Source organism: Manis javanica, chromosome 2, assembly GCF_040802235.1.
Source record: "Manis javanica isolate MJ-LG chromosome 2, MJ_LKY, whole genome shotgun sequence".
Classification (NCBI taxonomy): domain Eukaryota; kingdom Metazoa; phylum Chordata; class Mammalia; order Pholidota; family Manidae; genus Manis; species Manis javanica.
In genome coordinates, this window is record NC_133157.1 from 176,511,010 (window position 1) to 176,529,130 (window position 18,121).

At 38.9% G+C, this 18,121-nt stretch overlaps 1 protein-coding gene across 2 annotated transcripts in view; it reads left to right on the plus strand.

Moving 5' to 3' along the window:
• Positions 1–4,778: 4,778 nt before the first annotated feature.
• LRRC69 (leucine rich repeat containing 69) overlaps positions 4,779–18,121 on the plus strand; it is a 90,775-nt gene continuing 77,432 nt past the window's right edge. For both annotated transcript variants that reach the window (XM_017680849.3, XM_073219450.1), the window contains exon 1: positions 4,779–5,021. In XM_017680849.3, the coding sequence (XP_017536338.3) occupies positions 4,800–5,021 (222 nt within the window). In that variant the 5' untranslated portion in view covers positions 4,779–4,799. The remainder of the gene's footprint in view (positions 5,022–18,121) is intronic.

An 18,121-nucleotide genomic window follows, 5' to 3' on the forward strand; every position in this document is an offset into this window, starting at 1 on the left:
GATAAAATGAGAGTTCCTGTGGCCAGGATTCTCACCTGGCCCTGGTTGGCTAGCTCACTACACACGTGTGGGCAATACCTTGCTTTTAACTCTATATAAAGAGCTCAAGCTGAGAGGCTGCAGGAGAGCAGAGCAGAGGCTGGAGTGGTGGCATTGCTGAGGACAGAGCCAGAAGACGACTTGCTGCGTGCACTCACTGGATGGGATTTTAGTGGTTGACCTGCCACATGGAAATAAAGTTGGGTATAACCCTTTCACCCCAAGAATGTTCTATTGTCATTTCTCTGGTCACATTGAATCCATAGTGAACTTGCCCGGACCTGAAACCCATTGGCAGGACAGAGGGATTTTGGTCTTTTTAATTCACTCCTCTTTGTCCAGTGCCTGGAACAGTGTTGAACACATATAGGTGCTCCTAAAGATTTGTTGAATGAATAAAGTGATCTGTGAATTAAAAAAAAGAAGTGAATTGTGCTCTGAATATTTTCAATGCAGAATGTATTTTATATAGTAATCAGGCTTTTGGAAATCAGAAATCTAAAGGTGACATGTATATTTATATATATATATACAGTATATATATGTGTATGTATATGTATAATGTGTGTATAGGCATGTATGTGAGTGTGTGTGTGTGTGTGTGTATATATATATATATATACATATATATACATTATATATATATATATATATATATATATATATATATAATGTAACCCAAATGCCTCCACCTCATAACTGGCCCAAATGGGGTTCTAACAGTAAGCATATATCATGGCTTTAGCTCTTCTGCTTGTCTTAATCTCTTATTTGGAAAATTTCAAATATACACAAAGATGAGAATAATATGATAAACACTTATGTACCTATTACTGAGCATCAATAATTATCAATGGTTGGTAAATCTTGTTTGATCTGTTTCTTCCACTCACTTTCCCTCTTATTTTAAAGAAAATTCAGACATCAGATAATTTCTCCTAGAAATTTCAGATGCATTTCTAAATATTAAGTACATTAAAAACAAACAAACACTGCCACCATGTCATTATTACACACAACAGAACTGTCACTATCATCTAAAACCCAATCCATGAAGAATTTCCCAAATGACTCCATGACATTTTTATTCAAATCAGGATCCAAACAAAAGTCCATATACTGCTGTGGATAAAATGAGAGTTCCTGTGGCCAAGAATCTCACCTGGCCCCAGTTGACTAGCTCACTGCACACCTGTGGGCAGTACATGGCTGTTGACTCTATATAAGAGCTCCACCCAGTGCTCTGGGTGCGACATGGTGGCAGGGCTGCAAGGCTGCAGGAGAGCAGAGCAGAGGGTAGAGTGGTGGCAGTGCTAAGGACAGAGGCCCAGAGGACAGCTGTGCAGACAGAGGGGCCCAGAGGCAGAGACTAGCTTGCTGCATGCAGACTTGCTCTGAGTGAATGGGATTCTAGTGACTGACCTACCACCTAGAAATTAAGTTGGGTATAACCCTTTCACACTAAGAATGTTTTGCTGTCAATTTCTTTGGTCACATTGAATCCATAGCGAACTTGCCCGGGGTTGAAGCCCATTGGCAAGACAATTGATGGAAGCTGGCAGGGTTCATTGTTGACCAAGGGAAAAGACAGGCTGCCCTTATGGGAGAGATGCTTCAGCGGGCTGCCCCTGTGAATGGGGGGACAGTGGATCATCCCCCAGTGGGTATGTGGTCTGAGGTGGCTTGCCTTCTAGAGGACTGGGCCCCACCCCAGGACTGAAGGTAAGGGGAGGTGACATCTGAGGCTGTAGGGGTGGCCCTTGGTATAGTAAGCAGATCCTTTGAGAAGCAGAGTGCCCGTGAGTCAGCGGGGACTGTGGGTTGGCTGCTTCTCACAGTATTTGTCTTGCCAATGGGTTTCAGCCTCGGGCAAGTTCACTATGGATTCAGTATGACCAAAGAAAATGACAGCAAAAAGTTCTTGGGGTGAAAGGGTTATACCCAACTTTATTTCCACATGGCAGGTCAGTCACTAGAATCCTGTTCACTCAGAGTGAGTCTGCATGCAGCAAGCTGGTCTCTGCCTCTGGGCCCCTCTGTCTTCACAGCCATCCTGTGGGCTTCTGTCCTCAGTGCTGCTACCACTCCAGCCTCTGCTCTGCTCTCCTGCAGCCTTGCAGCTCTGCCACCATGTCACGCCCAGAGCAGTGGGCAGAGCTCTTTATATAGAGTCAACAGCCATGTATTGCCCACAGGTGTGCAGTGAGCTAGTCAACCAGGGCCAGGTGAGAATCCTGGCCACAGGAACTCTCATTTTATCCACAGTATTAAAAAGGTCTACAGAGGAGACCCAAGAAATGGCGGCATGAGAACACAAGCTGCAAACCTCTGTGGATGCCCTGAGGAAGGAGATGGCCTTAATGTGGGAGGAGGCAGCATGAGAGCGCTGACAGCAAGGTGCCATTGGAGACAAGACAGCAGCACTGCGAGGTGTTCTGAAGGAGGAAGAGGCCATTAAGGAAAAAGATGAACTTCTGAGGGAAGCACAGGCAGAGGTGGCACAAGAACGTCAGCTGCGAAGCACTGAGCTGAAGGTAAGAGAGCTTCTGAAGACTGAGCTGACATTGTTGCGAGGCACTGTAGCAGAGGAGGCTCTTGGGGGAGTGGAGAGAAAGGTGCCATCAGCCCCAGAAATGGAGGAGCTGGAGCAGGATGAAGGGATGGTGCCGGAGGCACTGGCCCCTCCTGTATTGAAAGCACACCCGATGGTTGTAAAGAAAATAAAGACCCAGCAGCTGAAAGTTCCCCAAGGAGAGGAGCAGCCCCCTCCCCAGGTCATGGAGCACTCTATGGTCTGCCCCTATACTCAGGCTGAGCCGGTGGCTGTGGAACTTAGGGGTGGATGGAATTGTTCTGTCGGGATCAGAGATGGGAAAGTTGTCTTCCCTGACAGTGCAGCCTGCCTTGAGGCAGCGATTAAAAAATGCAAGGTGACTCACAAGAAGAATTTAAGGGGCCACATGAAGGTTACGAGGACCCAGATGTGGGTTGATTTAATACAGGCAGGAGTAGGTGGAAGGAAATTAGACGGGAAGCTAAATAGGATCTTACTGCAGCTATGGCAACAACTGAAACCAGTGCAGCAGTTCAAGCCATTAAGACTAAAGAAGCAGAGGTCAGAGACAGAGCCACGAGTCCGGCCTGTGTTTCTGCAAGACTTTTTTGCTGGAGAGGCTGGAGAACAATGTTCGAGCTCCCTTGCACAGGGACCATTGCAGAGGACTAAGGGCACATAGACTGAGAGGAGAGAATCTTGGAGAGGTGAAGTGTGGATAAAATGAGAGTTCCTGTGGCCAGGATTCTCACCTGGCCCCGGTTGACTAGCTCACTGCACACCTGTGGGCAATACATGGCTGTTGACTCTATATAAAGAGCTCTGCCCAGTGTGCTGGGCGTGACACGGTGGCATGGCTGCAAGGCTGCAGGAGAGCAGAGCAGAGGCTGGAGTGGTGGCAGCGCAGAGAACAAAGGCCAGAGGATGGCTGTGTGGGACAGCTGTGCAGGCCAAGAGGCCCAGAGGATGGCTGTGGGCCGAGACAGAGGTGCCCAGAGGTAGAGACCGGCTTGCTGCATGTAGACTTGGTCTGAGTGAATGGGATTTTAGTGAGTGACCTGCCACCTGCTTCTAAATAAAGTTGGGTATAGCCCTTTCACCCCAAGAATGTTTTGCTGTCAATTTCTTTGGTTACATTGAATCCATAGCGACCTTGCGCAGGGCTGAAACCCATTGGCAAGACAACTGCTTTTGGCTGTTATTTCTCTTGGGTCTTATTTATCTAGTAATTTTCCCTTCCTTTTTTTTAAATGCCATTGATTTGTTGGCTAAACCTTGAGTCATCTGCCATGTAGAATTCCCCATGTTCTAGATTTTGATCACTGTTTCCTTGAGATGAACTTAACTTGTTTTGTAGTCCTCATGTTTTCTGTAAATGGTAGTTAGATCTAAAAGTGTGATTAGATTCAAATTCAATGTTTGGGCACCATAATTTCATAAGTGGTGCTGTGTACCTTTTATTGCACCACACATCATAAGACTTATAACATGATTGTCTCAATTTTAATGATGCTAAAAGTTGATTTCGTTCTTGTAAAGTTCCTCATCAATCTCTCACCTGATGCTTTTAGTATCCAATTATGATCTTTGTCTAGATTTATTATTTCATTAGGATTTGCAAAGATGGTGATTTTTCTAAATTTTCCCTTCCTCGTTTATTAGGTTCAATTTTTCTATGAATAGGAACTTATTAACTATTAAGTTACACTAAAATACAGTTTGTACTTGAAAAGCAGTGTAAATACTTAAGTTTTTTTCTTCATCAATTTTCAGACTTATGAGTTGGTTTCCTAGAACCTATAGTTCCTTACATAATCAGTGACTTATTTTTAAAATATCATTATGAACACTTAGGTTTTAATGCATTTTGATATATTTCAGTTCATTCTAGATTATTCTCTCTGATCCTAAGATTTTCCCATTTTAGACCAGGGGGAGCCCCTTAGAAGTTGGCTTCTGTGTCCTTTTGATGTGATTTCATCTGTCTTTGATAACTTCTCTGATTCTGGCATATGACATCCTAGGCTCATCTTGCACATTATTTCCTGCCACAAATCTGGAAACAGCGATTTCCTCTCCCTACATTTTGCATAGGAAATTATCTGATGCCTCCCACCTTGAACATGGTAGATCTCAGAATGTTTTTGTTTCCATGACACACCAATACTGCAAGCATTCCAAAGATGCATAAGGCATGTAATTCCTAATGGTTACCTTCTCCCTTTTCTATTTCTCTCCCAAGCCCATGGCTGAAAAGTTATTAGTAAGAGCATTGAAAGGTGGTAAAAACACAAGGATTGTTACCTTGAATGGAAAGAAGATAACAAAGATGCCCTCATCATTAGAAAGACTGCCTGGCTTGAGGACTCTAGACCTTCAGAATAACCTAATCTCCAAGGTGTGCCCAGAAATAAACACCTTGACTCAGGTGAGGAACCGCGTATCTAATATATTTGAATTGAGGATGGAATGTAGGAAGAGAGGAAAGAAGTGAGAACAATAAGGCTTCAATCTCTGGAGGCCTAGCTCCCTGGAGATTCCTGTGGAGTGTTGGAGACGCATCAGAAAGATTCTCCCTTAGGGAATTGCGTATGGTAGGGGAGAAGATGGTTCAATTTATTCCTGTGCTCTCTGGCCCACATCTGAAATCGGGATTAGGTCTGTGCCACACTCATCTTTCTGGAGGCTGTCATGTGGAAAGAGGTTGGGAGCCTGGATCTGCTTGTCTACCTTGGGGGCTCCATCTGGAAGTGGGTCTCTGAGGATCCCGGAGATGCTGTGTACCAGGGGGACTCTCCTCAAGCTTTTGCATATGGAATGAAGAGACTTTTCAGATGTAGAAAGGAGGTTCCTTTTCAATTTCCTAGAGCAGGCTGAACTTTGAAATGGAGTGTTGGCAGGGAATGAGAAGGAGGGAACATTCATTTCTTCTGAAGTAGTCTTTAAAAGAAGGGTAGTATTTTAAATAAAGAATACTCTTCTTAAAGAGCAACAGTTAACATGAATGAATCCCAGATGCTTGTGTTAAACATTTCTGCAGAACAAAGTGAACCTCCAGCTGCTAAAAATCTTGAGGTTGGGAGAAGGCAAGGGATATTAACTTCTTGGTTTTCTTTTTGTTCACTTCTAAACTATCAGCACTGAAAGAACCTGTAAGCAGCTAAGTCAGTTTGTTTTGAGTTCAGTTATCAAAAAAGTATATTTATTACCTTCACCTGCCTCATTTACTTTTAGGTTCACAAGATTATTTGAGCTTGTAATCTGTGGCCAAGTCTTCACATGAAATAGGGTAATATAACCTTCCCCCTTAAACTAACTTCCAAAAATGCATTTATAGTTACAGGAAAGTAAGTATTGGGACTTTTCTAATAGGAGAGAGAACTTTCTAGGCAAAAGATTTTAGAATTTGACTCATCCATCAACTGACTCTTTCCCTCTGAATTTTTTTTCTATTAAAGTAACATAGTGCATTATTTTAAGAAAATCAAATACTACTAAAGGCCTGTAATAAAAAGCATGTATTTTCTGTTCCACTCCCTCTTGTCCTTCCTGATCTCCACGCATAATCACTTTGAACTCACCATTTTCTATTAGTCCATTTTAGATATCACTCTTCTTCATTTTCCAAATACAGTTAATATGTTTAGTTTCCCCATAGTTATCTTTCAAACTTAGTATTATTAAATCTTTGTTTCATCAACTAGTCTCTCTACTCCCAATTCTGTAAGATGACAATGTTAGCATCTGTAATCCACCTTAGGCTCTCCTTCTCCTTTCCCCTTCACAAATTTTAAACTTACTTTTGTAAGATGTACAGCATTTACACTGTATTCGGTTATAACCATGAGTAAATAGTCTATCTCTTGGAGAATTCTTAAATTCTAAAATGTGTATCGTTAATAAGTAAATCTCACTTGCACGGAGTCAACTCATGTACTATGATTTTATTCTCTTCCTTATTTACATATACCATTTTTGTTCCCTTGGAGTTTCCAGTTGCCTTCTTTTATTCTTGTGCCTTTTGCCTTTGTCATGGCCTTATTTTTTCAAACTGGATTACATATTAATATCACACATTCTATCAAATGCACGCCTTCCTTGAGTGACTTCCCTGCAGGAGCTTCTGTGCTCCTGCCCCGATGTAAGCTGATACTGATCTAGGTCTGCTGGCCCGGGATAGCCCTCTGCAGCTGTCCTGGACTCACTGTTCCTGTAGACCTCATTTTCCTCTTGGTTTACTCTCTTAGTTTGTAGGAGTAAGTCTCCCCAAATCAACCTAGTCTAGGTATATGGTCAGTTTTTTTAACTTTTGCATATCTGAAAACATATTCTTTCTTGACATTTGATTAGTAGTTGTTGAGTAAAAAATTACAGATTGTAAAGTATGTTTTCTCAGGGAAAAAAGCCTGAGTCTGGTTATCAGTACTTTATCTTCTTCTGGTGGCTCCCCCATTACTTTCTTTCGCATCCTTTTATTTAGGAGGGACCTGAAATTTTTACTTGTTTGCTCACAATTTCTTCATGTAGCTATCTGCCTAAGTTCATTCATTACTTTTAATGAAGAAATCACACCTTCTTTTTAAAGAATTCAACTGATTTAAAAACTAGGTCTACTTGGAAAGTGCTTTACAATTCATATTCAAACTAATGGCATTATTGTTTAGCTGTTCATGAACTAGACATTTTTCTTATATAGAGTCTCCAAGGTTGTGGAATTTTGAAAAAATCAAATTCCCCTTTATAATGGGGGTTATAGAAGTGCTGGAGACCTTCAAAAGATGAGTACAGATGGTTCACACAGTTCAGAAATACTGCTCAGTCATTCTTGTGTTTGCTAATAAAAAGAGCAGTTGAAGGTTTCAGAAAAGAGAGAGCTCACAGAGCTGCAAGGAGCTATGGATGAGAGTTTGAAGTCCTGGATACCTTAACTGGTGCAGCCAATAACCAGCTAAATATAAAGCCTTTAAATCCACTCACTGGTCCTCAATTTCTGCCTTCATTTATTCAATCCACACTTAAGTATTGTGCTCTGTCTGTACCTCAGGCATTAGGAACTGATTCAGCAATAAACAAAACAGATGAAAATCCCTGCCTTCATAGAGCTTACATTCCAGTCAGAAGAGCTTTAAGAACAAACAAGCAAAACAGGATGTGAGTTGGTAATTAGTGCTAAGGAGAAAAAGACAGCAGAGAAAGCACAGGGCATGGTGTCACATTCAGCTGAGATGCTGATGAATGACCTATGCCACAGTGTCCTGTGAACTTTAAAACTTGATGATGTATATAATGTCATGGTTCTAAAAGCCTAACAATTCGTACTCTAACAGTTTTCTATGAAATGCCTGAATGTATTTTTCAGAAGTTAGTTTGAACTCTTATGTTGCCACCGGTCATACCCTTTATTAATAATTATTGAAACTGTCTCTCCCACCACAGTGTCTGGGGGTCTACACTGTGCTTGCCTTTTGGACCTGCCTTTCTTTTATCATCATAGGAGGTCCAGTTTGCCCCAATATACTGATTTTTTTCATCATATTTTTCATAGAATGCAAAGCATTAAAATAGTCTTGATATTTCTTAAGTTCCTACAACAAAATTATTTTTAGATTTCAGCACTCATAAAATGTGTCAATAGAATAACAGTATCAATTATTTATTGAGAGGCAAGCACAATGCTAGGACTCTTGGTTCACTTTCAAAGAAGTTATTACACTCATATTGTTAAAAAAGTTTATCAGGAAGGGGTTAAGTCATTTGTCAAGGTCACTCAACCAGTGAATATATCTATAAAATGAGGGTTCTTCTGAGGTTTCTTTCAGCTTTCTTGTTCTATTATTTAAGTACTTAGTGTGAAATTTACCAGGGTGTTGTGCTCAGTTTATAGCTCCTAAAAACAAAAACTAAATTACATAAAGATGGCAGGTTTGAACACCACATGGATTGTCCCCATTTGTTTATATATACATTCTTTTAACAAATATTTACCATTCATCTCTTTGTGTCTACGCTGGTCCTGACAATACAGATGTGACAAAAACATTCTCCCTGTCTTCATGTTTAGGGATTCAATTAATTATTAATATATGTAAGGCTCAGTGCCTGGCACATAGGAAATTTTCAATAAATTATAGTTGCTACTTTGATTAGTATTACCATTATGGCATAACTAACAACAAGGATCTAATGGTAACACACGTGCTACCCTTCCTTCTTTGCTTATTTGACTAGTGAAACTGGAAAATTTCAGTCATTTCTACTGCCACAAAAAAACTGGGTTAATGTGCTAACTTCATTGTGAATGTATTTGGCCTGTGACTGATGACATGCTGACATACCAACAATTTTCAAAGAAGCACTTTATAACTCTTGAGGGTGGACACCTTGTCTTATCCCTAGTGGCCAGCACCTAGTAAACCATATTATATCGACTTGAGAGGAATGGGGTGGAAGCCATTTTCAGGGTTCAGCTTAACCAAACAGTATTATCATGATTGTGGTGGTATCTAGGAAAAAAGTTTATCCATAGGTAAATTGGTCACAGTTTTAAAATCCCTAAAGAAACAAATAGCCACCATCTCATTGTGTGTAGCACTGCTGACATGCATCATAAGTCCAATGGCAGGCAGTACAGCAATGTTCCCTCAAGTGGCTCACGTATGTGGCTGCCCAGGATGAAGACATGGTCCACCATAGCTTTTTATTTGACCATAAACAATTGACAGTAAATAAGACCAACGCTAGAGTTGGGCAGTTTGTAAATTTGTTGTTGTGTCCCTAGTCTTTCCTTTGCGTATGTTTACTGTCCTTGATGATCCTTAACTGACTTCCTCACTCCGTCCCTCTCTCCTTTCTCTCCTTCCCATGTTCAGTAAATAGTTACATGTGCCTGCTGTGGACTAAGCATTCTGCTGGCAATACAAAAAGGAGCAAAAACATGTGTCCTTATCCTCATGTTTAGTAGGGGAAAGTTAATCAAATATATAAATAGATACAAAATTACAACTATGAAAAATGTTGTGGAGGAGAATTATACCGTGCTATGAGCACCTCTAGTCAGAGATCAGAGAAGGTGAACCTGCAGAAGTACAACTGAGTTAAGATCTGAAGGGTAAGATTTTTGCAGAGGAAGACAGTAGGGACAGCATATGCAGACTTCCCTCACTCCCTTTTAGGGCCTCCTGGGGCTCACTCTCTGAGCCTAGCAGAACAGAAAAGATCTGATGTCATTTGTAGTTTGTCAGCAGTACAGTCCTTTCTTCTTTCCCATCCACTGGTCATCTCTTCTTGCTCCATCAAGTAGGTAATACGTCTGTTCTCTAAGCCTGGCTTTTCTATCAAAATAGACTTATTATCCTGGTTTATTGTATCCTGTCCTGGTACAAAGGCACCTTGTGAGTTCCTTCCCTCCAAAATCTTGAATTCCTCCTCCTCCTCTGCTTCTTTGCCCAAGCCTGTGTTAAGACTCCTGCACCCATACTGGAACTAAACTTCCTCCTCTAGCTGGCAGTGAGGTGTCTAGAAGAGGCCCAACCCTCCTTTCTCACTTTCCAGCTGACTGATGTGCAACCACTCACATTCTCTCACTGTGCCTCCCTTGGCTCATGTGTAAAATGGGCCTCATCATTCTTAACTCCTAACATTGCTGTCAGCATCACCTCATATAGAATGCCTTACTCATGCTGGTTACTCAGAAATTTTAGCCCCTGCCTTTACTCAGACATATACAAATGCTAACACATAAGGTTGTACATTTTAATTGACTGTCAGTCTTGTGTTGTAATTCCCATTTTCTGATGATTTAGTATGCTTGTCTTTGCTTCTTACTCATTCTTTCCATAAGAAGCTTCTGACAGGATGTTAAAAGGTAATTCCTTGGTAAGCTTGTACCATAAATGCCAGTCAAAGATTCCTCCTTATACGGAGTAGCAAGTGCCAATCCCATGGCTCTGGGTTTAACTTTAGGCTCTAAGCAGCCAGTGCTTCCAGACTACAGGGATCTCTTGGGATGAGCTGCTCTGCTGGACCTTGGAACCTTCCCCTCTATTTCCAATGAAATTATAATTGTTTAGAGAAATCTGGCTTAGTTAAATTAATGAAAAATTAAAAAATAGTTTTGAAATTAGCAAAATTACTCAAAATTCTTTCAGGAACAGCTACACTCAGAAGAAGCATCTGGCAATTGTATTGAACTGCTTTTAAAGATGCCACAGATTTCTAAAAAAAGGCATTTATAAGTATTAGCAGAGTGACCCACCCATAATGCTGCCTTTCCCCATATGCCTTTGTCATATACATACTAATTAAAAAATGAGAAAATTTTGTTATTCTCTCATTAATTTGATTCAGTTATTTTTATTAAGTAGTTTATAGAGCCTAACACTGTATTATGTACTATTTAGGTAAAGCAAATGGGAATGTTCACTGTCCTTAAGGAATTTAAGAATTAATATTTCAAATACTAGCTTAACTGAATTTTTTATATGCTATAGCCAAATGATCTAATAGTTTCTTCCAAAATGGTATCATCAAGCCATAATTTAGTTCAGAAACTTCCAGATAAGATGGATGTCTCAGCTGGCTTTGCATTTTTTTTATACTTTAAAAAATGTTTTTATCCACCTTAGTCATAGATAGCATTTAAAAATTAAATAAGTAATTGAAAGATATAATAGCATATAGTTTTCTAGTGGTAATAAATAGCTACAAGCACAGCATAATTAAATGTTAGGAGAAGTTGCCTGGTCCAAGTTCTAGACATACATATGATAGGCATTACACTGAACTGAATATAGGGGTTAGTAAAAATGAACAGATGGCCAGAATAAAGAAAGCATGCTGCCCATTAGAAGGAAGTGATCAAGCTGAGAAGACTGAAGCTGACTGAGCTCAACAGGTATACTTGATTTTGCAAAAATAAAAATGTGAAGCTGTAACAAGTATTCTACAGTTTGAATCATTAGTTTAGGCAGGTGGCAATTGAATGCTGTTTATTGAGCAACTATTATATTCCAGAAATGTTCTTTGAATGCCAGATGAATTGCATAGAGATCCTGTCATTGTAAACTTTCCTACTTAATAGTAGAGGCGAGATCCATACATGAATAATTATAAGAAAAGGCAGAAGATAAGAACCAGCCATCAAAAGTACACAGTGCTGTGCAACTACAGAAGGAAGATGGCTTCCTGGGGAAGGTGGTAAATGCCAAAGAGTGCCACTAAACACAGAAATCCATTATAATAATTCGAGAACCAAGGTATAGTCATAGTTTAATAGAAACCGAATCCTGAAACACATTATCACTGTAGAAACAGTACATTTTTTTTATCTACCAAATTAACAGAAAGTCATTACCCTGTGGCCAAGATTTTTCTCTTTCCTGAAGATGTCATTAAAAAGAGGCTGATAGAGTAGACTGGTGGTTCCCTAGGCTGGGGAATATATTGTTTAAGGGGACAAACTGGGAACTAGTAGACTCTTAGAGGGCTAATGCACAGCATAGTGATTAGTCAATAGTAGTGTATTACAAACTACAAAGTTGCTAAGAGACTGCATCTTAATTGTTCCCACTACAAAAAAGAAATGAATATTATGTGACTTGATAGAGGTGTAGCTAACACTATGGTGGTAACCATATTGCATATATAAATTTATCAAATCAATATGTTGTATACCTTAAATTTGCAAAATATTTTGTCAATTTTATTTCAATTTTTAAAAGTAGCTGTGAATTTAGAAATCTTCAAAAAAAAGTGTTAGAAATCATTAATAAAATAGGTTTAAAAGTTGAAAACCAAGTGAAAGTGTCAGTATATGTATATACATATATATGTATACACACACACACATACATATGTGTGTGTGTGTGTGTGTATATATTTTGTCCCATTGTCTTCTCTATATTTTGTCCCATTGTCTTCTGTATCTACTATTTTAGTTAGCATTTTATAGTATCTGCTATTTGACAGGTACTTTATTATCTTATCTTTAATCCTTAATACAGCTCTGAGTAGTAGTTGCTAGCATCCCCATTTTAAAAAAAGAAAAAGAGATTTTGGAATTTGGGGGATTTGCTTGAGATTATATAGCTGGTACACTGTATAATAGTCTCCCAAGGCTATGCTTTACTGACTGCATAATACTGATTAAAGAGTGTGCACACCAGTAGATCAAGAAGATTTAAAACAAGAATTCCATGCATTGCATACAAGACAATTCCATTTTGTATGGGTATTTGAATGGATGTATGTACTGTGTGCATATATGATATTCTGAACAACAGTAAATTCTTTTTAAAAACAGGGAGCACATACTTCAAGCTATACTACAAAGCTACAGTAATCAAATAGTATGGTGCTGGCACAAGTACAGACCCATAGATTAATGGAACAGAATAGAGATCCCAGATACAAACCCATGCATATATGGTCAATTAATATATGATAAAGGAGCCAGGAATATACAATAGAGAAAAGACAATCTCTTCAATAACTAGTGTTGGGAAAACTGGGCAGCTACATGCAAGAGAATGAAACTGGTTTACCATCTAATGCCATACACAAAAGTGACCTCAAAATGGATTGAAGCCCTAAATGGAATACATGAAACTAAACCTCTCAGAAGAAAACAGGCAAAAAAAAAAAAATCTCTTGAACATAAGCGTGAGCAATTTTTTCCTGTACACATCTCCTCATGCAAGAGAAACAAAATAAAAAATGAACAAGTGGGACTACATCAAACTAAAAAGCTCTGTAGAGCAAAGGACATTATCAGCAGAAAACAAAGGCAACCTACAGTATGAGAGAATATATTCATAAATGATTTATCTGATAAGAGGTTTACATCCAAAATGTATAAAGAGGTCATACACCTCAACGCTAAAAGAACAAATAACCTGATTAAAAAATGGATGGAGGACCTGATACGACATTTTTCCAAAGAAGAAATACAGATGGCCAACAGGCACATGAAAAGATGCTCCACGTTGCTAATCATCAGGGAAATGCAAATCAAAACCACAATAAGTTATCATCTCACAGCAGTTAGAATGGCCACTATCCAAAAGATAAGAGATAGCAAGTGTTGGCAAGGATGTAGAGAAAAAGGAACCCTCCTACACTGTTGGTGGGAATGTCAATTGGTACAGCCACTGTGGAAAGCAGTATTGAGGTTCCTCAAAAAACTAAAAAAGAAATATCAGATGACCCAGTAATTCTACTTCTAGGAATTTATCCAAAGAAAACAAAATCCCTGCTTCAAAAAGATATATGAACCCTTATGTTTATTGCTGCATTATTTACTATAACCAAGATATGGAAATAACCAAAGTATCCATCAATAGATGAGTAGACAAAGAAGATGTGTATAGATATACAATGAATATTATTCAGCCATAAAAAAGAAAAATCCCACTATTTGCAATAACATGGGTGGACCCAGAATATATTGTGCTATGTGAAAAAAGCCAGGTGGAGAAAGAGAAATACCATATGATTTCACTTATTTATGGACTCTAAAAACAAAACAAAATGAACAAAATAGAGGTAGACGCATAGGCACTGTGAAGTGACTGTCAGTCACTATGGGGGAGGGGTTGGAGTGGGTAGGTGGAGAGGGTGAGGTGGATAAAAGGGCACAAAAATTCTCAGTCACAATATAAGTTGGTCACAGGGATGGCAGTAAAGTATGGGGAATATAGCCAAAGATTCTGTGACATCTTCCTATGCTGACAAGATAGAAACTACACTCATTGGGGTGAGGATTTGATAATGTGGGTGACTGTTGAAGTTCTGTGTTGTATATTGAAACTAATACAAGTTTGTATATTAGTAATATTTCAATAAAAAAATAGACAGCACACTACTACAGATGGGGTAGTATAGAATTCAGGAGTATAGGCCATAGACTGAAACTACATTGTATCGCCATAAATCACAGCCTGGACCTGAAATCCCTTTTCTGTAAAATTGTGGGTACTAAGAGGTCCACATGCTAGTTCCCAAAGGACAGAACAGTTAAACTCTGAGAATACCATCAGAAGTTCATTCTACAGGTATTTCTTGATGTAATATAAGTTTTAAACTTATCCAGTAATTGCCTCTTAGAAGAACCAAAGAATTCCTTCAGGAACTGCCCATAACAAGAGTATTACTAACAAAATACTTGCATATGCTTTTTATGATGCTTGCTATTCCTGAAACTCCTTATTAGTAAAACACCGTCCTTGACCAGACTGCTTAGCACAATGTTTGGCACATATTAAGTTATATTTAAATGTTATTCATTAGTGTAATCATCAATAAGCTAATCAGTACTTTTTCTTCACAAATTTCTCATGCTTTTTTCCTAGTTGTATAAAGATTGCTATACATCAAGCGTGGATTCCATAATCCAGAGGCATCAATGGACACTGAGACACCTCATTTCCAAGATATAAGAGGAAACATATCTATTCAAGGCAGGTCACAGATAGGTTTATAAGTTAGAGGTATGAGTAGGCCAGTGTAATCAAATAAATGTAATCAAATTTAGGAAGAGTTGGGATAGACATTATTTGAGGCAGAGTACAAAAGTGTACAAAGACGGAGAAAAGACTGCAGGGAGATTGGAGACATTTAGGACATATTGAGTAGGGAAAATCCACATGGACTGGTTATTTGGGCAACTGTTTATATGTAATCTAGTAGGATTAGATAAGGGAAATTTAAATGATAACACAGTCCATTCTCTCCATTCTTAAGCTATGTAATGCTATAGGCAGGCAATAATAACTGCTAGTATTAGGGTGACTGAGATGTATGAGAGCTGAAAAAGATGCACCTAAAGGGGATTTTGAGAAAAGGAATTGGTGGCTAATTGAATTTGGGCAGAGAGAAAAGAAGTTCTAAGTGATTCCGTATGGCCACCATAGGATTACAAGAATGGTGGATGCATTAACCAAAGTGGGGCTGGGAAAAACAGATCTGCTTTGTACACTGACACTGTCCAGTTTTAGACTAATTTAAAGTGACAACATTACATCCACTTGAGATGTCTTTTGAGCCAAAATCAACAAGATACAAGTTCTACAGGAATAACTGTAAATTCCTATATTTAAGTTCAGAAAATAATTCAGCTGCGCAAGTCTGGGATGTGGATGTTGTCTCCTTGACAGCAGGTTTTTGTTGACCCCAAAATTCATTATGCACCACCAATGTGCATTGCTGCTGTAAGAGTGCATGCCATGTTAGGCTGCACTAATGGAAGTGCACTCATCTGCTGGAAAAATTCTGTGGTCTCACCAGCATCCACCCTGTGAGACCATGTTTCCTGTCTCAACCTCAGCACTGTATTTCCAGAGAGGGGGGTTCCAGGCACTGGAGAGTCACCAGGATGGTGAGGGGTCTGGAAATTATGTCCTGAGGGAAATAGTGAAGGAAGAATGAAAGAAATTCAGAGGGAATATGACAGCAATCTTCAAATATTTGAAGGATTGTTATGTGGAAGACAGAAGGGGGAGTAAAGCCATTTCTTATGATTATTGTGGGAATAACTGGAGAGAAATTACAGAGAGCATAACCAAAGCAAAAAGTTTAAGTAAATAATAAAAGTTCCTAACAAGATAAAAGATCTACCCATTACTGAGGGTGTTCATGAGGAAGGTACATAGTCGCCCACTTGAATTTTATATGTTTGCGCTAAGGTGACATATAAAAGTTCTTTCTGATTGTAAGATGCTCTGATTTCCCTGTGTCATAGGCCCATGAGCAACCATTTAGCAGCAATGGTATCTTTCAATCTATGGCAATATGTTAGTTTCAAAGGACAGAAGAGTTACCATTCTGAGAATACTAATAGAAATTCAGTAGAGATAATTATTGAAGTAATACAAGTTTTAAATTTGTCAAATAGTTTTCTTTTACATGACTAAACCCTTCCCTCAGGAACTACCCATAACCATAGAGTGTTACTAATAAAACACTGCATGTGCTTTTTGGGGGTACCTGCAATTTCTGAAACCCTCTGTGAGTAAAATGCCATTTGGAAAAACCTTATCAAGGTATCCCAAATAGCTCACCTTGAACAACCTTGTCAAAGCATCACAAGTAGCCACCTCCTCAGAGTCTTCCCTAAAGACCCAATCTGGCCCTGAGTTACATTCCACCCCATTATCCTGTTTTCTCTCCTTTATATGGGACACTTGCCACTAACAAATTATTTGTTTACTTAGTTGTCTGTTTCACTTCCCAATATGTAAGCACTGTGAGAGAGGGATCTTGTGTAGCTTTTTTACTCTAGCATTCAGAATTAATACTACATACATAATAGAACCTAACAAATATGAATTAGTAAAACATTTACTTTATGTAATTTATTAATCAAAGTTAGGTATTTATCACAGGTAACTCAGTCCTTGCTACAGTGTCTCTGGAAATTTCTGTATAATTGATATAATCTAGGCTGAAGCTCTGACAGAGTATAACCACATGCTCCTTAAGATACCTTTATGAATTTACATTCTATCTATGAAATATTTTTTTGTTATCCTAATTTGATCAAGAATAATCCCAGTTCCATTCATTTCATTTTAGTTTTAAGTAAATTGAAATTTTAAAAATTTTGACATTTTCAGTTGAACCCTCTTCATCTTCTTATATGTCATATTCTTGGTTGTGCAAGCCCAGAATTTCACATGGTAGCCAAAGGGCCATGTAGCTAATGTGTCACCCAGAGAAAGTACATTTTCCTAGGTCATCTAACAATTGTATATCATCTTCTTGGGAACTAAGTTGAATCAGAAAGCCACCTGTGGTTGTCAACTGCCCTACTATATTACCATAGATTGCTCTTTAAAATTATATTTCCTCAACCTCTTACTATCTCCTCCCAGCAGATGACTTTGTTTCACATTTGAAAAAACAGACACTGTCAGGAATTTCCTCATCCTCCTATCACAAATCCTCCAGTGCCCTCATCTGTATTCACCTTTGCCACCTTTTCTTCCTACTACCTCCTGCCCACCTCCCTGGGGGACCTCAGCCCCATGAAGAGTCCCTATTCCTATCTAAGGCCAGCACCCACTTGTACTTTGGATCCTATCCTCTCTCTTCTAAAGGATTTTGAATCTGCAATTATCCTTCCCCTTATATCATTAGTTTCTCATTCTCTACAGGATTATTTCCATCAGCATATAAATAAGTTGTACTATATTTTGGGGGAAACAAACCCTCCAGCTTCCTCCTAATTTTCTAGTGTCCCTTCATAGCAAAAGTTCTTTAAAGAATCATTTATAACTCACTGTTTTTGCTTTCTCACATGTTTTCCACAGCCCATTTCCGTCAAGGTTTCTTCCCCAACTCTTCTCCCTGATTGTCAAAGTTGCTAAGGACTTTTATGTTGCTAAATCCAGTGGTTATTTCTATGCTTTTATTTAACTTAACCTTTCTCTGGAATTTGACCCACGTCTTCCTTCTTAAAATAGCTTTCTTTTCCTTTTCTTCCCCCTTGGCTTCTGTGACACATATATCTTGGAGAGCCTGAGTCATACATTT